Source organism: Salvelinus namaycush, chromosome 30, assembly GCF_016432855.1.
Source record: "Salvelinus namaycush isolate Seneca chromosome 30, SaNama_1.0, whole genome shotgun sequence".
NCBI lineage: Eukaryota > Metazoa > Chordata > Actinopteri > Salmoniformes > Salmonidae > Salvelinus > Salvelinus namaycush.
This window is the reverse complement of record NC_052336.1, coordinates 22903657-22928076: the sequence shown is the minus strand read 5'-3', so window position 1 is coordinate 22928076 and position 24420 is coordinate 22903657. Positions and strand designations below refer to the sequence as shown.

Here is a 24420-nt window from a genome sequence, read left to right as displayed (position 1 = left end):
GGCGAGAGCAAGCAATTAAGCAGCCAAGGACACTGTGCCTGCAAAGAACTGAGTGCATTTTATGCACCCCTGTGCCGATAGACATGGTGTCCTCGTACTGGGAATTCAATTATGAGTAGACTACCCGTACTGTTGGTGTGCGTGTGGGGATGTGCGTGTATGCATGATTGTGTGTGTATAGAGAGCAAGACAGAGATCAAGAAAGAGATACACAGAAAAGCAGCAGGAAATGTAGACAATGCTGTGAGTGTGTGTGTATGCGTGTGAGAATGTGTGCACTCAAGCGTACCTTCTGTTTGCGTGCGTGCAAGCAAGCGTGTGCACGTGTGTGTGTCTCCTCAACACTTGTGTTCCTTAATAATCTTTTACTGCAGTGGGTTAAATCAGGGTCACACAGAGTGTTTCTTGGTAGTCTTAAACAAATCTACTTTGAAACCAAAGTATACACCTCACACACATGGTTATTTGCTTAAAAGAAGAAGACCCCTGTACCACGTCAGATATAGAGTTTACATCTCAATATTACACTTTATATACATCACAGATGACTGAAATATAACAAAACCGTTTGACATAGAAACACTGGATTTTCGGGGGGGGTTAAAAAAATAGAATGTTTATTAATTATGATATTATGAAAAATCTGAATAACATTCCACCCATGAGGCCACAAGGTCATTTACCTGCAGGAAAGGGGGAAGCTTCAGTATGTGTGAAGTGCCGTGTTGTACGGTTTATACAGTGTGTTGCTCTCAGCTCAGGAAGCCACACCGAAGTACAGATTTTATGGCAGGGCTACAGGAAGCAGACCCTTGTGGAGGAACACTCCTACAGAACTTTGGATGGGTTTTTTCCATTTTCTACCTTCAGTATAAGACTCCAAGGTGAAATTAAAAGGGGAATTGCTACTGTGGGTTTACACTTGAGTGGTTTCAGCTTATCCGGTTACATACTGGTGGGTTGTTCACAAAGATTTAAAGTAAAAACAATGGTCAACAACACTAGGGCTGGAGTTCCCCAAATACTCCAGCTTTTCTGAGAAATTGCTAAGAACCAGGACATGTATTCACAAAATGTCTCCGAGTAGGAGTGCTGCTCCTCTCAGAGTAGGAGTGCTGCTCCTCTCAAAGTAGGATTGCTGCTCCTCTCAGAGTAGGAGTGCTGCTCCTCTCAAAGTAGGAGTGCTGCTCCTCTCCGAGTAGGAGTGCTGCTCCTCTCAGAGTAGGAGTGCTGCTCCTCTCCGAGTAGGAGTGCTGCTCCTCTCAGAGTAGGAGTGCTGCTCCTCTCAGAGTAGGAGTGCTGCTCCTCTCAGAGTAGGAGTGCTGCTCCTCTCCGAGTAGGAGTGCTGCTTGTTTGTATTTCCATTATTCCAAAGCGTTCCGTCACCTTTCCGTTGAGTCCCAGGTCCAGGTCGTTGGATGACACCTGTGTGACAAACGTCCCCACCTCCGCCCCCTCTGTGACCGACGCCTCGTAGATGGACGAGGTGAAGAAGGGAACATTGTCGTTCACATCTAGCAGAGAAAAACATCAGCATTATCCGTCATCATTTGGCTCAGTATTTTCTCAGTGAAAGGGTTTTATAAGGAGTAGAGTGTCTTTCACGCAGCAGGCTGTAAAACAGGGTGGCAGCAGACTCCGTTCTGTGTCCGGCAGTCTCTGTGGCTAAACATTTGTTGACAGAGATTAATGGAGACCTTCAAACTCCTGGAGATGTATTGAACAATTTCAAAGACCTCTTTGTGACACTCGAGAGCTCTCTCTATTTTTCACCATTCGACCGTTTCCACAGAAATGATACAAACAGCTTGTTAGAGTCGTTTGTCTATTGAACTCAATTACCTCTTTCTTAACTATTATAGAGAACTATCACAATAACTTTACAAGAAACTTCAACAAAAATGATTTTCTTCAGAAGAGGACATTTCAGGATAGTTAATCCAAACCCCAAAACCATAATGGCTCGGATGCATTCAGAGTAACGATGCACTTCCATGTTGTATTTGTTTCAGCAAATGTCTTAATCTATGAATTAAACATGGGTCTTAAATCCATTACAACTCTCCCTTCCTCTTTCCAGCCCTTTCCAGCCCTCCCTGCCTCACTCCATCCTCTGGAGAAGAATGAAGGCTCACTTATTAAGACAGATAAGGGAGAGGAGAAGGAGAGGTGAAGGAGTGAGGAGGGTCTGGCCAGATTAATTATGTCTCTCTGGTTTAAGACTAACTCTCATGAATGATAGAGGGGGAGATGAAGTCTGGTTAGAGGGAACGGGGGAGGATAAGAGGAGGGAGCCTGGATCTGGGCTACGGTGGGAATTAAAGCTATTTTGGGACAGAGGGTCAGGGGTGGGCTGAACTGCAGTAATAAGCCGCGGTAATGGGAAATTAAGCTCGGATCGGGAGACTGGAAATCAACTTGATTTTAATAAAAAGGTTGAAGCCCAGTACATCATGCTTTCTGGGGTTAGTCTGGAGGAGAGAGAGAGTCTGGAGGAGAGAGAGAAAGAGCGACAGAGCGAGAGAGAAAGAGAGAAAGAAAGAGAGAGAGAGAGCGATGGTTGTATACATTGTTGAGTCAAGGCTGCTGGGATGGAAGTAAAAAGGTTGCACTGCACTGTCTTACATTTACATTTTACATTTAACAGACGCTCTTATCCAGAGCGACTTACAAGTACATACATTCATACTTTTTTTGTACTGGCCCCCCGTGGGAATCGAACCCACAACCCTGGCGTTGCAAGCGCCATGCTCTACCAACTGAGCCACACGGGGCCCTGTCTTACCTGTGATATTAAGATAGACCGTTGTGAAGGCTGCCAGGGGGACTGCAGCCACATTCTGAGCCCGGACCCTCAGTATGAAGTTCCTGGTGGTCTCATAGTCCAGGGGCTCAGCCACCAGGATGGAGGCAGAGCCGTCCTCACGGTTAGGGGTCAGATAGAAGCGTACAGGCATGTTGGTCTCCGGCACCATCCCATCTTCCAGGTTATAGGTCACTCTAGGGTCCCCCAGCGGAGAGGTGGCCTTGATAGTCTGGGGTTCAGAGAGGAGACCGAGACAGGGGAAACAGAGGACAATAGCAGTCAATTCACACCTCTGTGACTGCCTGTACTCTACTCAGCTTTAGGCTTCAGGCGAGGCCACCTGCAAAACAAGCAGCTCTACAGATCAACTACAACCTACTGTGGCCCATTAAATCTTCCCTGAAGAGTAAAAATGTATCTTGCTGATCCCCTAGAACTCCAAAGGAAACCTCCTCTCTCGCTCCCCCTGTTCATTTCCCCTCACTCACGCTCTCTTTCGCTCTCCCTGTTCATTTCCCCTCACTCACGCTCTCTCTCGCTCTCCCTGTTCATTTCCCCTCACTCACGCTCTCTCTCGATCTCCCTGTTCATTTCCCCTCACTCACGCTCTCTCTCGCTCTCCCTGTTCATTTCCCCTCACTCACGCGCTCTCTCGATCTCCCTGTTCATTTCCCCTCACTCACGCTCTCTCTCGATCTCCCTATTCATTTCCCCTCACTCACGCTCTCTCTCGGTCTCCCTGTTCATTTCCCCTCACTCACGCTCTCTCTCGCTCTCCCTGTTCATTTCCCCTCACTCACGCTCTCTCTCGATCTCCCTGTTCATTTCCCCTCACTCACGCTCTCTCGATCACTCTCAGTGAAATATTCATCTGCATTTTTAATAGCCTTAATAGCTTCTAAAAGATCCAGAGGAAATTCAGCAAATTCATTTTCAATGCGTTAGTTAAAAAATAAAAGTAAATGCCTATGAATAATCCAGCGCTCGTGATTGCCAGAGCCTGGCTCGTAGAAGTAATGAAGCAGTTGGCTTAAAATAGAGGCGATGGAGGATGAGTCTGGACATGGGCAGGGAGAAGGGGAGCAGAGGGAGGAGGGTGTTGGCTGGAGTAAGTCGCCATGAGGATGTAGGGCTATCCCAGGACACAGCAAGTGCCAGAGAGAGGGAGGATGGGAGAGTAGGGATGGAGGTTGAGCCCTGAGGGAATTATCGACTCTCGTCATTTGCCGTAGACTATAATAGCTGGGTGTCCATAGAGTACGTCATAATATGCATCACTGTGCATTACTGCAGAGAAATGGTAAAGGCAGCTAGTGTCACCCAGCGTTGAGGTGTTTGTAAGTTACAGTATAGTAAGAGCCGTAAATGAACAACTTTAAATGTTAGATCAAACAAGTCTACTCCATGATGCTTTTATTTGCTTTGAAGCCCTGGGAAAATACTGGCTCCCAGCTCAAAATACCCCTCTCAAGTTACCAGCCCCATTTCTGTAATACGTACCTATCCTAATGTGTGTCATCATGTCCCAACCTCCCCTTAACTCACCTTTCTCTAACCCCATGTACCTCAGAATGCCTGTTTCATGTTACATCTGCCATACTCATCCTAATTTGTATTCCATCATCATTCATGTTCAACTCTGACCTAAGATAACCCCTATGCCCCTCTACCTCCCCCAGGACATATAACCCCATGTGTATGTTAAAACATGACTTCATCTATTTCTCCCCACATTCCACCCACACAGTACCGCTGCATCCCAAATGGCACCCTATTCCCTACTCGGCGCATTACTTTGACCAGAGCCATGTAGTGCACTACATAGGGAATAGGATACCATTTGGGACGTAGCCTGTTTGTCCCGGTCCCATCTTACCACTATGGGTGTGTCCCTGACGGTATTCTCCGGGATGACCACGTCAAAGCTGTCCCTGTCCCACTGCGGAGGCTGGTTCTTCACGTTGGTGATGGTGACGGACAGCTCCACCGAACTGCTCCGGTTCCCCCCGTCCGTGGCAACTATTTCCCGGGTGATGTAGGTCCTCTGTAGTCATAGCAAAACCATGGCAGTGACATGACACGTGAAATAAGAGCAGTTTAGACATGGGTGAAGAGGCAGGACAGCTAGAGAAGTCATGAAACATAAATCCTCCCTGTGATTGTGTAGATTAGATCACGCAGGGTGACAGTGTCAGGGAGTGTCAGAGGGACAGGGACATATGCTGGTTGTACTGTATTTGGCTCATGCTACTGGACATTGGTAGAACATTGGTAGTAACGGGTGAACGTAAATGACACTGACAGAATGCTACCAACAGTGTTCCGTTGACAGAGGAACTCTGTAGTCATAGCAACAGCTTCCCTAGGAGCACTCATAATAACACCTCCTCGCTACACCAGGCTTCCCATTTCCTGCTATGTGATAAAACATTCTCCCCCGAGGAGGGACATTTACAGGCTAGCCAGCGAAGAAGAAAACGGCTAAAAACCTCTCAAACATTAGCTTGTTAGATTTGTGCTGGCTTACAAAGACTTTTTAAAATATTGAGTTAGACTTCCTCTATACTCTCACTGAAGTGAGACTTATTCTCTGTAATGAGTCTCATCTCAACCAACAGGAACCTGGAGCAGTACGACTTAACGTACAGCTGAGATGGGTGACGGTTGTGTTAGGTTTAGTGTTAGGGGTTAAGGGTTAAGGTTGTGTTCCTGACCTGTGAGATGGGCTGGTTGACGTAGACCCAGCCGGTTAGGGGGTTTACCCTCAGGTACTCTGGTTGTTCTTTAGACATGGAGTAGGTGACGGCAGCATTGGTGCTGTAGTCATCGTCGTGGGCCGCCACACGCAGGAAACTGGTGCCAATCATTGTGTCCTCCCGTAGGAAGTCTGTGGGGAAGACAACACGTCATATTCAATTGGCTGAAAGCATTATGAGGCTTAGATCTGCTGATTAAAACATGTCTTGGCGAGATGAACACGGATCTGGTGCTGTCAATGAAACATTAACAAGGTAGACATGATCTGCAAATACTACTGGATCGATAGTAGGACTGGATTATGTGTGTGAGTGCGTGCGAGTGCATTTTTGTGTGCTTTTGCATGTCTGTGTGTGTGTGTGTGTGTGTGTGTGTGTGTGTGTGTGTGTGTGTGTGTGTGTGTGTGTGTGTGTGTGTGTGTGTGTGTGTGTGTGTGTGTGTGTGTGTGTGTGTGTGGGTGTGTGGTGTGTGTGGTGTGTGTGTGATCCCCAGCACTCACACTCGTAGCGTAGGTTCTCAAACTTGGGGCTGTTGTCGTTCTCGTCGAGAATGAGGATGTTGAGTTGACAGATCCCTATGAGGGGGTCTGCTGCCTGGTCCGTGGCGGTCACCGTCACCGCGTACTCCCGCTGACGCTCGCGGTCAAACTTCCTGGACGTCACTATCACACCTGAGGGAACAGTGTTATACAGTGGTTGCTAGGGCAACGGAAAACGGCAGACCAGACACAACATTTTCTCTCACATGCTATTCCTGCCAGGGTGTATTTATACATGTTCAGCTCATCTATGCCACTTAATGAATCTCATGTATTATGTTTAGCGAACGCAATGCTATGTAATGACAGATATTAATATACTAATGAAGGATGTGAGTACACTGTAATTGATGTGCTATTAAGGTATATGATGAAGTGTTTGGTGTTTTGTAAATTGCACTTGAATTCAATCAAAGTCATGCTGAGGATTCCTCACAGTTCATGCAAAGCCAATCCCTCTCCTTTCACTCCTTTCTCTCCTCTATAAAAGGTTAATGATTGACGTCTACTGAACAGTTACATTTCATAAAGCAATTCCTTTTTAAAAGAGAGCTTGCGCATTTTTGGGGGGAAACGCTGTCTTTTCTTCCCCTTTTGAGTGCAGGCACATTTTGAAAGGGTGTCATTAAAGTGAATTAGATTGAACTTTTGAATTCATTAAATACTTCAAGGTAGTTCCAAAGCGATCCAGAGACTTGTAACCCTTTCAGTACCAGATTACATAAAGCCTAAACACTATGGGGATGCTGTTAGGGTCCACAACAAACAGTGAAGTTGGACTGTACGGTACCTGTGTCTGGGTGGATACTGAAGGCAGGCACAGTGCTGTCTTTGTGCATGAATCCATAGGTGACTCTCCCATTAGAGCCCTCGTCTGCATCCACGGCGTGGACCTGGAGGACGAACGTTCCTGCAGGCTGGTTCTCCAGCACCGTTGTCCGCTCCCGGTACTGCTGGCACTGAGGGGGAAGGGGGAGACGGATAGGGATAGTGGGATAGAGTGAGTGAGAGAGTGAGAAAGTGAGAGAGTGAGAGAGAGAGAGAGAGAGAAAAGAGAAGAGGATGGGTAATGGAAGAATGCCAGTTACCAAATGACAGAGGGATAGAAATTAGGATGCATAGAAGGGGATGAAATGAAAGAAAAAGGTAATTCAGTATATTAAGGACATGTGTGAAGGGAATGAAAGACATAGGGATGGGAGGCAGTTACGAAATAGTCAAAGACAAGGGAAAAGGGGATAAGGACAGTGGAACGAGGGCAGAGAGATAGGAGTGAATCATTGAAAGGAGTTATGGAGGAGAAAGGGAATAGAGTATTAGAAGAGAAGAAGTGGAGAGAGTGAGAGAGAGGGGGAGAGAAGTGGAGAGAGTGAGAGAGAGGGGGAGAGAAGTGGAGAGAGTGAGAGAGAGGGGGAGAGAAGTGGAGAGAGTGAGAGAGAGGGGGAGAGAAGTGGAGAGAGTGAGAGAGAGGGCGAGAGAAGTGGAGAGAGTGAGAGAGAGGGGGAGAGAAGTGGAGAGAGTGAGAGAGAGGGGGAGAGAAGTGGAGAGAGTGAGAGAGAGGGGGAGAGAAGTGGAGAGAGGGAGAGAGAGTGGGAGAGAAGTAGAGAGAGTGAGAGAGAGGGGGAGAGAAGTGGAGAGAGTGAGAGAGAGGGGGGGAGAAGTAGAGAGAGAGTGAGAGAGAGGGGGAGAGAAGTAGAGAGAGTGAGAGCGAGGGGGAGAGAAGTAGAGAGAGTGAGAGCGAGGGGGAGAGAAGTGGAGAGAGAGAGAGGGGGAGAGAAGTGGAGAGAGTGAGAAAGAGGGGAAGAGAGGTGTAGAGAGTGAGAGAGAGGTTGAGAGAAGTAGAGAGAGTGAGAGAGAGGGGGAGAGAAGTAGAGAGAGTGAGAGAGAGGGGGAGAGAAGTAGTGAGAGTGAGAGAGGGGGAGAGAAGTAGAGAGAGTGAGAGAGAGGGGGAGAGAAGTGGAGAGAGTGAGAGAGAGGGGGAGAGAAGTAGAGAGAGTGAGAGAGAGGGGGGGAGAAGTAGAGAGAGTGAGAGCGAGGGGGAGAGAAGTAGAGAGAGTGAGAGCGAGGGGGAGAGAAGTGGAGAGAGAGGGGGAGAGAAGTGGAGAGAGTGAGAAAGAGGGGAAGAGAAGTAGAGAGAGTGAGAGAGAGGGGGAGAGAAGTAGTGAGAGTGAGAAAGAGGGGAAGAGAGGTGTAGAGAGTGAGAGAGAGGTTGAGAGAAGTAGAGAGAGTGAGAGAGAGGGGGAGAGAAGTAGAGAGAGTGAGAGAGAGGGGGAGAGAAGTAGAGAGGGTGAGAGAGGGGGGGAGAGAAGTAGAGAGGGTGAGAGAGAGGTGGAGAGAAGTGGAGAGAGTGAGAGAGAGGGGGAGAGAAGTAGAGAGAGTGAGAGAGAGGGGGAGAGAAGTAGAGAGAGTGAGAGAGAGGGGGAGAGAAGTAGAGAGAGTGAGAGCGAGGGGGAGAGAAGTGGAGAGAGAGAGAGGGGGAGAGAAGTGGAGAGAGTGAGAAAGAGGGGAAGAGAAGTAGAGAGAGTGAGAGAGAGGGGGAGAGAAGTAGAGAGAGTGAGAGAGGGGGAGAGAGAAGTAGAGAGTGAGAGCGAGGGGGAGAGAAGTAGAGAGAGTGAGAGCGAGGGGGAGAGAAGTGGAGAGAGTGAGAGAGAGGGGGAGAGAAGTGGAGAGAGTGAGAGAAAGAGGGGGAGAGAAGTGGAGAGAGTGACAGAGAGGGGGAGAGAAGTGGAGAGAGTGAGAGAGAGGGGGAGAGAAGTGGAGAGAGTGAGAGAGAGGGGGAGAGAAGTGGAGAGAGTGAGAGAGAGGGGGAGATAAGTATAGAAAGTGAGAGAGAGGGGGAGAGAAGTGGAGAGAGTGAGAGAGGGGGGGAGAGAAGTAGAGAGAGTGAGAGAGAGGGGGAGAGAAGTAGAGAGAAGTAGAGAGAGTGGGAGAGAAGTAGAGAGAGTGAGAGAGAGGGGGAGAGAAGTGGAGAGAGTGAGAGAGAGGGAGAGAGAAGTGGAGAGAGTAAGAGAGAAGTGGAGAGAGTGAGAGAGAGGGGGAGAGAAGTGGAGAGAGTGAGAGAGAGGGGGAGAGAAGTGGAGAGAGGGGGAGAGAAGTGGAGAGAGTGAGAGAGAGGGGGAGAGAAGTGGAGAGAGTGAGAGAGAGGGGGAGAGAAGTGGAGAGAGGGGTTTGAGGAGAAACTGTCTCTCATTAATCCCTCTATGTTTTGCTCTGTAGAGATTCATCTGTGTTTTATAATTAAAGCGGCCTTGAATCAATTCCATCGAAGCAGATCCACAGAGATACGGAGTAAGCCTGGATAATTCGGATGTGCTCCGACGCCCACACACCTTCCTTCCTTCCTCATCGTCATCTGAGCGCTTGCTCGGTGTGTGTGAAGGGAAAACAGTCAAATCTTCCAAATCCCGTCTCTCTGCCATCATCAGATGGCTCATTTTGGCGTGCCTCAGACAGAGACAGCGTTTCAAATTAAAAAAAGATCCCAGATCAATTCAACAGCTCGTCTTTGATGCTTAGTTCTGACATCTAATTAATGACAAGGGAGCTCATCTTCCACCCTCCTCTCCCTCTCCTCTGCCACCCCCTCCTCTAACCAATAGTCACAGTCTTCCAGGCCCAAATTCAATGTGTTTTCAGAGGTCAGGTGTCCCTAAGGGAGTCCCAGTCAGGGATGAGAAGGCTGTGGTGGATCTCCAACGGTGCCCCCTCTTCCCCGCCCTCTCCCTATCCAGTCGCATTTACCCCCCTCTTAGGAAGCTTCAGGGCCTGGCACTCTCACAGACAACCCATTGGCCCGGGAGGGGCACTTCTCTTAGGAGTCCCTGAGTCACTGATGCACACAAATCCACAGGAACTGCCTGAACCTCAGCCAAAAACACAGGAGCAGGAGGGCCACGGGCACAAAACAACATACAAGCCGCTTTCTCTCTTCTCTCCGCCTGCTGTTTGCTGCTTGCACAGAGGAGGAAAATACTGAGCACATAGGAAAAGTGATCCAGCTGTGTTTTATTTTTGAAACACTTTCTATTTGGCCTTTTTTCTCCCTTTTGAGGAAAAGTCTTGTCCGCACATCAGTTCAACTATTGTTTGAGCATGTTAGCAAAAATAAATACAAAATAAAACTAAGCATGAGGGAGTCCTGAGGGGGCTGTGTGAGAGCACTTGAACAGGTTGAAGGTCATCTTGCAGCCTAACATGTGAAACACGCATGCGTATAAAATGTTCCCAGGACTACAGGGAGTTAGCTAGCTTTACTGTGCCGAGGCACAATTAGCTTCAAATATCTCAAAGGCAAACCTCGTGTAATTTAAAATTGAAACATCGGCAGAAAACAGGTAGGGCTGTGATGATTCGGCATATCTTTCAAACACTTCATTAAAAACCCGTAGCTGATCTAGAAATAGAGTGGGTCGGCCGGCTAATCACACCTCTGGAGGACGGAGATGGAGAGGTAATAAATAGAGGCGATAGAGAGAGAGAGGGAGCTGCAATAAACAGATAAGAGAAACTGAGAAACAAGAGCGATTTGGAAGGAGAGAGAAAGACTAAGGTCTGGAAGTCAAACGGAGAGTACTGATGCTCATCTCAGAACTCCGCCAACACCTTTATTTAACTCTAACAGTAAGCCCCCATAGTAAAGGCTGAGAGACAGAGGCTGGGAAACACAATGAGCTGTAATGAGATGTATGTTCAGAGCCAAACAGATATCAAAACCATGACAGTGAGAACAAAGCTTTACCTTCCCAAAGACAGGTTTGTTGTTGTTGACGTCGTCCACGCCGACAATGACCTGGGCGGTGGACGAGAGGGCCTGAGGGCCACCAGAGGCGTTGTCATCGGTCGCTGTGACGTTCAGGATGTACTCTACCCCCTGGAGTCTGGGAGGTGGGCTGGAGCGCAGCCGGATCAGACCTGCATCAACCAATCAGAGACAAGTTATGACCTCACCGTGAATGAGTGAACCTCTGCGTTCGCAAGTCTCCTAACTGATTAATATAGGGCAGCAAATGCAAGAACATGCTGTTCTATCAGCTTTGGACACTTTGCGCCTTTGGTTTTCCCATATACTGTATATATAACAGCATTAACTGAATTCAACCCTGGAGGGTCTGCTTGTGCTCCTTTGTTCGTGGCTGACATATCTGGTGTGTAGGACAGCCGTGTCGCTCTCTTCCTCAACATCTCTCCCAGTGTCTTTGACACTTGGCCAGCGCGTGACTGCATCCAACAAAGGAGGTTGTCAATCCCACCTTCGGTGATGCATAAAACAACAAAGGATGGTGTACGTCTGTTGTCCGTGTGACTGAGGTTCGTCTCACCTCCGTGGTGACCGTCCCCCTTTCCTCTGTGCCTTGGGGACTTTTTCTTCACTTCCTATTGGCTGTATCTGTAATGTGGGCGTTAGATTTCCATCCTTCTCTCTCTTCCGAGTGTTTTTTTTCTTCATGTTGCATTCATCAGGCCTTTGGTGTTTGCTAACCGTGTGTGTGGGCTGCGGACACACTTAATGCATTCTGTCTTATCTTCTAAGACTCAAACAGGCACAGATGCAACCATTGGAGATGCACTGGGTGCTGGATACATTTCCATGGCTTTCACAGGGTCTGCGTTGGATGGAATCATATTACACCCTAACAGTGTTTCTCTTTCGAGATCGGCGCAGTCCGTCTATCTCTGCCTAACACGGTGACATGAAAGACACTGAGTGTCAGGGGAGAGGAGGGGGAGAAGAGGGGTGAGAGGAGGATGAGAGGAGGGGGAAAGAAGGTTGAGAGGAGCGGGAGAAGAGGTTGAGAGGAGGGGGAGAGAAGGTTGAGAGGAGGGGGAGAGGAGGTTTAGAGGAGGGGGAGAGGAGGGAGGGGTGAGATGAAGAGGAGAGGAGGGAAAGTGGAGGGGAGAGGAGGGTGAAAGGAGGGGGAGAGGAGGGTGAAAGGAGGGGGAGAGGAGGGTAAGAGGAGGGTGAGAGGAAGGCGAAAGGAGGGGGAGAGGAGGGTAAGAGGAGGGTGAGAGGAAGGTGAAAGGAGGGGGAGAGGAGGGGAAGAGGAGGTTGAGAGGAGGGGGAGAGGAGGTTTAGAGGAGGGGGAGAGGAGGGAGGGGTGAGATGAAGAGGAGAGGAGGGAAAGTGGAGGGGAGAGGAGGGTGAAAGGAGGGGGAGAGGAGGGTGAAAGGAGGGGGAGAGGAGGGTAAGAGGAGGGTGAGAGGAAGGCGAAAGGAGGGGGAGAGGAGGGGAAGAGGAGGTTGAGAGGAGGGGGAGAGGAGGTTTAGAGGAGGGGGAGAGGAGGGAGGGGTGAGATGAAGAGGAGAGGAGGGAAAGTGGAGGGGAGAGGAGGGTGAAAGGAGGGGGAGAGGAGGGAAAGTGGAGGGGAGAGGAGGGTGAAAGGAGGGGGAGAGGAGGGTAAGAGGAGGGTGAGAGGAAGGCGAAAGGAGGGGGAGAGGAGGGGAAGAGGAGGTTGAGAGGAAGGCGAAAGGAGGTGGAGAGGAGGGTAAGAGGAGGGTGAGGGGAAGGCGAAAGGAGGGGGAGAGGAGGGTAAGAGGAGGGTGAGAGGAAGGCGAAAGGAGGGGGAGAGGAGGGTAAGAGGAGGGTGAGAGGAAGGTGAAAGAAGGGGGAGAGGAGGGGTGAGATGCTGAGGGCCATACAACAACCAGCCATTAGGCAATCAGGAGACATCCTGTCTATGAAATGAGGCGTAGTGCGAGCGCTACACTAGCACAGCCGAGCCATGAGGAAAATGTAATCAACTATAATATGACATGACAGCGTGGAGCAGGGATAGGGGCAGGGTGTGTGTGGTGAGTATGGGGCACTAGCTGCCATGGAGGAGGCTGCCTGGGAGAACTTGTCAGAATGACTGGTTTCATCGGGGTAGATGGCCTGTACTAGCAGTACCATAGGCCAGGGAGATCATCCTATAAGAGACTGAATAGCTGCACCACAGGCCAGGGAGCTGGTCCTATAAGAGAGAGACTAGCTGCACCACAGGCCAGGGAGCTGGTCCTAGAAGAGACATACTACCTGCACCACAGGCCAGGGAGCTGGTCCTATAAGAGAGAGACTAGCTGCACCACAGGCCAGGGAGCTGGTCCTAGAAGAGACATACTACCTGCACCACAGGCCAGGGAGCTGGTCCTATAAGAGAGAGACTAGCTGCACCACAGGCCAGGGAGCTGGTCCTAGAAGAGACATACTACCTGCACCACAGGCCAGGGAGCTGGTCCTATAAGAGAGAGACTAGCTGCACCACAGGCCAGGGAGCTGGTCCTATAATAGAGAGCCTGTTGAAAGAGAGTGTGTAGCCTCAGGAGGACATGTCACATACTCCCAGCAGCCCAGGGAGAGAAGAGCTCTGCACACACACAGAATTATGTTCCACAGGCCTGCCACATGGTGTAGTATTCACACATAGCCACGTACGAACACGCACACAGTGAATGTACACACCTGGGTGTACACTCAGGAACATCAAACCAATACTTTGTGGAAGAATGTGACAAATTGATCAAAAAGCTGCCTGTGAGGCCTGCCGTACATCAGTATCTATCTGGAGGAGAATGTGTTAAGATGACATAATCATCTCGACTTGACTTCAAAGACTGCTCCGAAAAAGGGTCAGCCAGAGTTGAGAGATAGAATGAAAAATGCATTTTAAAACATTCCAAGAAAAAAAAACATATTCTGTGTCCCTTCCATTCGATAAGATATGTGTCCCGGCTGTATGGATGGAATTGATGTTTGTGCGCATGCACGTGTGTGAAAGAATGTGTACGTGTGTGTGCTTGTGTACATGTATGTACATGCGTGTATGCGCATGTGCATGTGCTTGCGTGTGTCCAAGCATGTGTGTGTGTGCGAGCGTTTGTGTGAGTGTGTGACAGTGCTGGGTCAGGCAGGCCGAGGCATGCAGCAGTGTGCGTCACAGCCCTTGCTTAATCTGCTAAACATGGTCGATGAGACCCGGCCAGCACATATCATTGCTCGTCAAAGATGGAGAAGATGTTTCTCCAGGGGTCACTGAGCACACGTCGCTTCGTATGATGGAGGGGAGGGGGTTGGCAGGGGGGAGGGATGGGGAGCCGATGCCCCTCTCTCAACGTCAACTCTAATCATCGTCTAGGCCCCCAAAACAGCGGGATGAGCCCTGAAAGGCAGAGAGACTGAGGAAGGAACGACTACATTCGCCCCCTAGGGAGAAAGGGGTGCAGTATGGTGCAAGGCAATGGGGGACGTTATATAAACCTCACATCACAAGCACGACAAAGAACTCCCACTAAACTAGTGACACAGGGAGGACAGCATGATGCACCATTACTACTCCTACACCAAAGGGATTTCTTTATCAGCCTGCAGATGAATTAGAACACTTCTTCAATATGGACTCTTCACAGACAAACAACGATCCAATAAAAAGGAAAAAGGAGAAGGGTCGTTCCCATTAGCTGTAGACATGATCTACCTGTTTATTGGTGGAAACATTTTGCCTGTCGTCTCGGTAAATACTTCCCCCGTGCTGAGAACGGAGGCTTTGTATTTATGTCTTTAATACAAAGAGGGTGATCATCTTATTGACTTTGCTGTTTGAATCCTTAAAACGGTATTAAATCTCAGGAAACATATTCTACGCTGAGTTACAGTCAAATTAACACAGCCCACCTGTCCCGAGAAAAAATGTCCCATGAAAGAACGATCCGTGGAGTAATAAATACTTTGATCTCCAAAAGAGAGAGAGTGAGATGGGGGTAGGGCTCTCTCTCTCTGTGTCTGTGTCTGTGTCTTTCTCTGTGTCTGTGTCTGTGTCTCTCTCTGTGTCTGTGTGTGTGTGTGTGTGTGTGTGTGTGTGTGTGTGTGTGTGTGTGTGTGTGTGTGTGTGTGTGTGTGTGTGTGTGTGTGTGTGTGTGTGTGTGTGTGTGTGTGTGATATGTTCTTCGCCCCTAAACTAATGACTGCTAAAGTACAGTTGAAGTCGGAAGTTTACATACACCTTTGCCAAATACATTTAAACTCAGTTTTTCACAATTACTTACATTTATCCCTCGTAAAAATTCCCTGTCTTAGGTCAATTAGGATCACCACTTTATTTTAAGAATGTGAAATGTCAGAATAATAGTAGAGAGAATGATTTATTTCTGCTTGTATTTCTTTCATCACATTCCCAGTGGGTAAGAAGTTTACATACACTCAATTAGTATTTAGTAGCATTGCCTTTAAATTGTTAAACTTGGGTTAAACGTTTCGGTTAGCCTTCCACAAACTTCCCACAATAAGTTGGGTGAATTTTGGCCCATTCCTCCTGACAGAGCTGGTGTAACTGAGTCAGGTTTGTAGGCCTCCTTGCTCGCACACGCTTTTTCAGTTCTGCCCACACGTTTTCTATGGGATTGAGGTCAGGGCTTTGTGATGGCCACTCCAATACCTGACTTTTTCCTTAAGCCATTTTGCCACAACTTTGGAAGTGTGCTTGGGGTCATTGTCCATTTGTGACCAAGCTTTAACTTCCTGGCTGATGTCTTGAGATGTTGCTTCAATATATCCACATAATTTTCCTACCTCATGATGCCATCTACTTTGTGAAGTGCACCAGACCCTCCAGCAGCAAAGCACCCCCACAACATGATGCTGCCACCCCCGTGCTTCATGGTTGGGATGGGATGGTATCCTCCAAACATAATGATGGTCATTATGGCCAAACAGTTATATTTTTGTTTCATCAGACCAGAGGACATTTATCAAAAAAATACGACCTTTGTCCCCATGCGCAGTTGCAAACCGTAGTCTGGCTTTTTCATGGCGGTTTGGAGCAGTGGCCTCTTCCTTGCTGAGCGGCCTTTCAGTTTATGTCGATATAGGACTCGTTTTACTGTGGATATAGATACTTTTGTACCTGTTTCCTCCAGCATCTTCACAAAGACCTTTGCTGTTGTTTTGGGATTGATTTGCACTTTTCGCACCAAAGTACGTTCATCTCCAGGAGACAGAATGCGTCTCCTTCCTGAGCGGTATGACGGCTGCGTGGTCCCATGGTGTTATACTTGCGTACTATTGTTTGTACAGATGAACGTGGTACCTTCAGGTGTTTGGAAATTGCTCCCAAGGATGAACCAGACTTGTGAAGGTCTACAATTTTTTTCTGAGGTCATGGCTGATTTCTTTTGATTTTCCCATGTTGTCAAGCAAAGAGGCACTGAGTTTGAAGGTAGACCTTGAAATACATCCACAGGTACACCTCCAATTGACTCAAATGATGTCAATTAGCCTATCAGAAGCTTCTAAAGCCATGACATTATTTTCTGGCATTTTCCAAGCTGTTTAAAGTCACAGTCAACTTAGTGTATGTAAACTTCTGACCTCCTGGAATTGTGATACAGTGAATTATAAGTGAAATAATCTGCCTGTAAACAATTGTTGGAAAGATTACTTGTGTCATGCACAAAGTAGATGTCCTAACAGACTTGCAAAAACTATAGTTTGTTAACAAGAAATTTGTGGAGTGGTTGAAAAACTAGTTTTAATGACTCCAACCTAAGTGTATGTAAACTTCCGAATTCAACTGTATATGGGTATGAACCGTGAAGGATTGTAACCAAATAAGAAGCTATGAGAAATAGTTTGAAATCGGGGCTTTATACTCAAATTATCAGTTTAATGATCAGTTTAATGATGTGAGTAATACAAGGGTTAAACCCCTCTAGTGAGCCCAGGCAGCTCCATAGGTGTAAGAGATAATAGGGTCCAATAATAGTGTGTAAACTTGCAGTAGCAGCAGGATGTATACACTGATGCTAAGTCGGACCGGTCTGACAGTTACATGACTGTGAACAGTAAGGAGCTTGAATCCTATCCCAGGGGCTCCATGGATGTGCATGATAGCAGTTATACATTCAATATGCATGCTGGAGGAGAAACAAAATGCAGAAACAAAATGCCATCCAAATGTGTGAGAACAGTTGTTTTAGAAGAGCGGTTCTACAGCCTTTTAAAGCAATTGAAGTGACATGGATGAATAGCAGGTTATTTGTTTTGTACCAATCAGGGTTATATGGCTTTTATTTATTTATATGGTTGAGAAAATCTCCCCTTTCGGCTGACAGTTACTATCAGTGGAAATGAACAAAGGAAATTGCACCTTGAAGTTCCAGAGTAATTGAATTTGTCAAAGTAATCTTATTACCCTTTAATGTGATATGCAGATTCAATGGTGCAATTTACCCAAGGTGGGGAGGGCTATGAAATTAGTTTAGGCCTTTAACACATTCTCGATTTCAAATTGCTTCCTTGGTGGGCTAAAGGCGGGACATTGGAGTAAACCTTTGATGACATTTGTAATGACAAAATCAGCCGCACTAAAAATAAACTGCAGCCAAAGCGGATGGCACGACAATTCATTTCACCCATCTAGTGTAATATCTACAAGAAGGGATGGGGAGGAGAGAGAGCAGCAGGACTCACTGAGGAAGAGGACGGGAGGGGTGTAAACAATATGTCTCACCTTTCTGGCTGTCGATAACAAAGTTGCCCTCATCGTTGCCCGTTGTGATTTTGTAGGTGATTCCATCACCGTCGGGGTCCTTGGCAAGCACCGTGGCAACCAGTGTGTTAGGCCCAGCGTCCTCCGAGACGAAGGTCCGGTAGCTGTTGACAGAGACAGAGAGACATGCCAAAATCAACACCTCTCCTCGCGTCTCCCCAGCGACAATGCAGAGTGTGAGAGTGAAAATGAGCGAATAACACACCAGGCCTTGTCATATTTTAATCACAGATTTATGAATGCATTATGAAGCTGTTAATGGGAGGGTAAAAACAGAGTTGGTTGAGTGTCTGATATGGTGGGCCTAGGTGGAGACAATTTGAGTTCTAATTCCTAATTCAATGGAGACAGCAGTCAGTAAACAGCTGTTGGCAGCCTGTGACAGTGGGGAGACAACACTAAGTGGTTGGGGTGGAGTGTGAAAAAACTAGTGAATTGGATGACAGAGTTGTGAGGAACACAGGAGAGAAGCAACCAAGCCCAGCATGTCATACAAACACACACAAATAAACTCAGCAAAAAAAGAAACGCTCTCTCACTGTCAACTGCGTTTATTTTCAGCAAACTTAACATGTGTAAATATTTGTATGAACATAACAAGAATCAACAACTGAGACATAAACTGAACAAGTTCCACAGACATGTGACTAACATGACGGACCCTCCACCTCCAAATAGATCCCGCTCCAGAGTACAGGCCTCCGAGTAAAGCTCATTCCTTCAACGGTAAACACAAATCCGACCATCATCCCTGGTGAGACAAAACCGCGACTCGTCAGTGAAGAGCACTTTTTGCCAGTCCTGTCTGGTCCAGTGACGGTGGGTTTGTGCCCATAGGCGACGTTGTTGTCAGTGATGCCTTACAACAGGCCTACAAGCTCTCAGTACAGCCTCTCTCAGCCTATTGCGGACAGTCTGAGCACTGATGGAGGGATTGTGCATTCCTGGTGTAACTCGGGCAGTTGTTGTTGCCATCCTGTACCTTTCCCGCAGGTGTGATGTTCGGACGTACCAATCCTGTGCAGGTGTTGTTACACGTGGTCTGCTACTGCAAGGACGATCAGCTGTCCATCCTGTCTCCCTGTAGCGCTGTCTTAGGCATCTCACAGTACAGACATGGCAATTTATTGCCCTGGCCACATTTGCAGTCCTCATGCCTCCTTGCAGCATGCCTAAGGCACGATCATGCAGATGAGCAGGGACACTGGGCATCTTTCTTTTGGTGTTTTTCAGAGTCAGTAGAAAGGCCTCTTAGTGTTCTAAGTTTTCATAACTGTGACCTTAATTGCCTACCGTCTGTAAGCTGTTAGTGTCTTAACAACCGTTCCACAGGTGCATGTTCATTAATTGTTTATGGTTCATTGAAAAAGCATGAGAAACAGTGTTTAAACCCTTTACACTGAAGATCTGTGAAGTTATTTGGATTTTTACAAATTATCTATGGAAGACAGGGTCCTAAAAAAATGACGTTTCTTTTTTTGCTGAGTTTATGTAGAACATATGCCAAATATAGAATACACAAATAATGCATGAACACCTTGATCTCACACTGCCAGCCACGTTCATTCCCCCTGGGAGATTCACTCATAAAGACGCTCACAGACGGGCCGCGGTAAGCGGAGAAGGTCTCATAGACTTCAATTGGAGTAGGGTGCTAGGTCGGCAAAACACAAGCAGTTTTGCATGCTGCGCTCGAGGCGCCAAAAGAGGAATTTTCTGAAGTCTTCAGCGGCCACCACACACGGTTGACCAATGAGCATCGTTCATCTTGTCAACCAATCAAACAATGTTTTAATGATAACACGCGAGCTGACAACAACGTGGTTCAATTTCCGTTTATCACGGCTCACCTGTAAGCGCCTTAATGCAAATTACACATCACGTACATGCAGTACATGTCACCTAAACAAGAATCATGAAGCTCAAACCATGTGCATCCTAACAGAGACATACGCATTGTCAAGTTAGAGGACTCCTATCATGCATATACATTAAAACAGTTAAAAGTAAGTAAGCCTTGTCCCGAGCCAGAACAGCCAATAGGGGCAGCAGGCTATCTCATGTTTTTCTAGTGTGATGCAGCTTGATGTACAACTACACTCCCTAAACAAGACGTCATAAGGCCTTACCCACAATCCATCTCCTGACTGCTGAGTGCCAAGAAGAGAGGCATCAGGTCTCATTTTCTTTTGTATTTGGTATGACCCCCAACCTTGCAGTTTCAGGGCTGACACTCAAGGCCACTGATTATGCACATGCTGTACATTACAATCCACAAAATGACAATGAAGACACAGAGCCATAGGAAATCGGGATTGTGCACGATGGAGGGCAATTATGTCTGTTCTCAGTCTATTCCATTGGCTAACGCTTGGCCTGGGACCCCTAGCCTGGGAACCCCAGAGCAGGCTCCAGGACTGGCTATGTGATAGAAGCTCCCGATAGCAGTGACAGAACAGAAGATAGCACATTACTGCTGTTATGTAAATGTGATTCAATTTATACCTACAGTAAACTGACTATAATGTTCAGTTTGTGGCCTTCAAATCTAGAAGGCCTGTATTGTAAAGAACTGTCACACCCTGATCAGTTTCACCTGTCCTTGTGATTGTCTCCACCCCCCTCCAGGTGTCGCTTGTTATTCCTGGTGTATATATCCCTGCGTTTCCTGTCTCTCTCTGCCAGCTCGTCTTGTCTGTTTCAAGTCAACCAGCGTGTTTTATTCCGAGCTCCTGCCTTTTCTATTCTCTTTTACTAGTCCTCCCGGGTTTTGCCTGTTCTCTTGCCTATCCCTTTTGGATGTAATAAATATCAAAGACTCAAACCATCTGCCTCCCGTGTCTGTATCTGGGTCTCGCCACATTTTTTATTTTTTTACTCTCGTCAACACAGGAACACGCATAAAGCTACACAGACGGCCATTCTCCCACTCCCACAGACTCCCACTCATCCCTCATTCTCAGAATCACTCTTGTTCTGCTGTAAGACTGTACACACAGCAAGAACTGTAGTTTATTTCAATGCAACAGTCACAGTGATGCAAAAACAAACAGATTCACACAGAGATATAAGCACCACGGTCTTCCCAGCTGTCTCTTTCACCATCACCCTCTCGCTTCATCTCAATTGAAATGTTCCCGTGGATGTGAGTGCGTCTAACAGAGGAAAGACAAACAGGGCCTCAATGTGGGCACAGTATGTTGTCGCTCATCATTCCACCCACGCTCCACTCAGCTCAGAGCTAGTGGACGCAAAAACAAGACAGAGGAGCGACTCACTCTGACAGACTGGCAGAGACGGACTCTTCTACTGAGCTAGCGTGCTCTGTCCGTCTGTCTCTCTTGTCTGTCTGTCTGTAGTATGTCTGTCTGTAGTCTCTCGGTCTTGTCTTTCTGTCTACTACCCCTTCCTCCACTCCTCAGTCAGTAGAAAAGGAGTGATTTTGCTGGGTAGGGAGGAGAGGGAAAAGGCATTCACAGCATGTCCTTTGTGTTCCTTTCTGCCTGTGCCAGTGGATGGAAGCTTCACAGAATTTCTCAACAATGATGATCTACTGTATATTATCCAATCAAAATAACCTTTTTTAGGGCAGAAATGTTGCAAACCTTTCATGTGTCATACTGAGCGACGTGTCATATTCCCGGTATATTGTTTACACAAGAGCATTATGCACTTTCTATTTCCATGGAAACCAATGTTCCAGTTTCATTCATTTGATTTGAATTGATTAGGGCCCTGTCATTCACTTGATTAGCGCCCTGTCAAGTTGTCTTTCAATAGGCACGCAGGCAAGACTGTATGGAGCGACAATCTTGATAACTTATGCAGAACAAACGAAGATGACAAAGTCTTCTAAAAGGATTATCTACTACAATGATACTTCTCTAAATGAAAAAACTAAATTCAACTGATCAGCGATCATGTCAAATCAGTTGACAAATGGAGAGAGGTTTGGGAGAGGGAGGAGAAAAAGGGAGGGTGATTGTGAGAAGGAAGCAGAGTAAGATGGGTGGAGGTCCAGAGAGTAACAGAGAGATAGAGAGTGAAGATCAAGGGAGAGGTGGAGATGGGAGTGGTTGTACTCTTCATCAGGTCCTTTTCCACACAACTGATTGATGGGTAACAGAGAGGAGCTGACAGGCATTTCACGCCTGTGATTTATGTCCCCGATTGGATATGACCCTCTCAACCCCTTCACCCCTCCCCATGTCACCCGCCTGCTTCAACTGACACCGGAACCTTTAATCTGTCACCAGCCTCAAATGGCCATTTCCCATGACGAAATGACACCCTCGTACACACACACACACACACACACACACACACACACACACACACACACACACACACACACACACACACACACACACACACACACACACACACACACACACACACACACACACACACACACACACACACCTCTCAAAGGCCTTATTTTCACAGGCTCCATTTTCTCTAAATAAAGAGAGGATCCACCACACCACAGCTCCTCCCCATCACCTGCCTCCGCCGCTCAAAGGGTGCCCGTCACAGACTCAGGCTGCTGTCCCTCTCTCACCTGTCGCCATGGACTTTGGCCCAGGTGACGGGGTTCTGACAAAAGGACTGACTAACAACTCCCAGTCGGGGCGGCCATTTTGTGGGAGAGGCAGTGGGTGAACGGTGAACGCGGCAGGCGCCTGCCCAGGCAGACAGACAGTGGTTGTGTATTCACCTCACAGTGCCCACTCTCCCTCTCATTATCTACCCCATCAATCTCATTTCAACACAAACTCCAGCTACTGCTCCATCAGAGTCTGCCAACATCCTCCCGCCCGTCGGCCAACCAGCCAGCCCGCCTCTACCACACCAAACACACAGACGCTCTGTCACCCTTAACCCCATTTCCCTCCACAATGACTGACATCAGCCACAATATAATTAGCCAATTTACCCAACACATCTATTACATATTAACGACTGACAAAACACACAGCGCCGGCCCGAGACCGAGGCTGGCTTGTTGTTTGTGCTCATTAGCATCTCTCCATCTTCTGTAATGTCAACAGATTGCCGGGGCTCTGTGAATACATGTATAAATATCTCTCTGCCTATCCAATTCACTCATCACTCAGGTTACTGTCGGCCAGCAAACAATCCCTGTAATGATCTACTTAGTGTACACCGGGCTGAGTGAGGAGACTCACTTTGTCGATTTCACCAGCAACACGTCACTGTCGAATGAAAACCTCGGAACTCCATTTCTGCCTTTTTTAAACATATATTTTTTACATGTATTGAAAGCAATAACTCCCCTCAATATTCGATGGACATTTCATGAGTCTATGCCCACGAAAATGTACACAAAATATCGTCTGAGGTTTTATTGTATGTTCGTTAATAGGAAAATATATATCTTTTTTTTCCCTGAAAGGTTTCTGTGTTGGAGATGAGGTTTTCATCTGATAGCGATGAACAGCAAAGGGGAGCGAACCGAGTGGCAAATGAAACTGGCTGATCCAATTGAGCCCAATGAAAATAACAGTCTGGCGGCCATCACCAAGTTACTCAATTAACTTCTCACTGTGTTACACATTAGAGAATATCTGTTTGGTTTTACGCATTGTAGAGTAACATCGCCGATTCATTGAAGATCTCTGTAGAATGGACATCACCAGGGGAAACTGGGGATGCTCCTGCTGACAGGAAATCAATTCTTCCCACAAAACCCCCAACAGATACACACAGCAATAGCATCATAACACACACTTAGACACACACACACAGCCTCCCATCACCCCGCACACAGACCGACACAAAGCCTCCCATCACAGCACACATAACCCCATTCACCTACCCACACCATAACATTAACCCAACAACTAAAAGCTAACTCATCTACATACAGTAGTGCATCCATATCAGCAATTCATATCCAGCCACACCCACACACTGGTTCCCTGCCACTGTTCATCAGAATGATTCAAACAGACATCCCTGGTGGGCAGTTGGTTCTCCCTCTACTCTCTCACTCTGTCTGACTCACTCACTCCATCTCTCAACTCTTTCCCTACCTCTCCATCTCTCTCTGAAAAACAAACCTGTACTTCAGCGCGCGCACACACACACACACACACACACACACACACACACACACACACACACACACACACACACACACACACACACACACACACACACACACACACACACACACACACACACACACACACACACACACACACACACACACACACACGCACACACACACTGCCCTGGTGCTGGCGTTATTCTCTCCACAACAAACTAAAGGCATGGCTGATTGAACCTGCCTCACCAATTTGCAGAGCTAGCTGCCAGAAAATTGTCCAATTAAAAGAGCCACAGGCCAGAGCAACGCCAGAGGGAAAAAACAACAGCTCAATGCATCACTACAGATCGGCCCGGAACAGCAGGGTAATGCGGCATTTAAATAAAGGAATGTGCGGATGAGCTAATACAGGGCAGGAAACTTGCCCAAGAGGAACAGGACAGATAGAGATGTTTAAATCCCAGTTTGTCTTTCTTTTTTGTTGTTGTGTGTTTTGTTTTGAAGCGGCTTGGGTTGTAGACCAGCAGCAGCTGTAAGGGATTTTGGGAATTGGCAGCCATGTGGAATTCTGGGAAACTGCAGCTGCACTGGATTGTGGGAGGAGGCAGCTGTGCAGAGCAGAGGAAAGTGAAATGGCATGGCCTAGGCTGACAAATAGGCAGGGTGAGGGTTAACAACAAGAAGAGCAGGCAGGGTGGAAGGAAAATGGCGAATAAAGACAAATTAT

General features: G+C 47.4%; 1 protein-coding gene and 1 non-coding gene across 2 annotated transcripts in view; both read right to left on the bottom strand.

Annotated features, from left to right (window-relative positions):
* Positions 1–24420, bottom strand: part of LOC120025062 (neural-cadherin-like) — a 168536-nt gene that overhangs the window by 45414 nt on the left and 98702 nt on the right. Inside the window, exons 7-14 of the mRNA XM_038969498.1 lie at positions 17582–17724; positions 10840–11012; positions 6892–7060; positions 6063–6233; positions 5521–5693; positions 4683–4850; positions 2786–3035; positions 1387–1514 (exon numbers count right to left, since the gene is read on the bottom strand). Coding sequence (XP_038825426.1) covers positions 1387–1514; positions 2786–3035; positions 4683–4850; positions 5521–5693; positions 6063–6233; positions 6892–7060; positions 10840–11012; positions 17582–17724 — 1375 coding nt within the window. The remainder of the gene's footprint in view (positions 1–1386; positions 1515–2785; positions 3036–4682; positions 4851–5520; positions 5694–6062; positions 6234–6891; positions 7061–10839; positions 11013–17581; positions 17725–24420) is intronic.
* trnaa-ugc lies at positions 2701–2776 on the bottom strand. The gene has a single exon. It is a non-coding gene; the product is annotated as a tRNA-Ala (tRNA).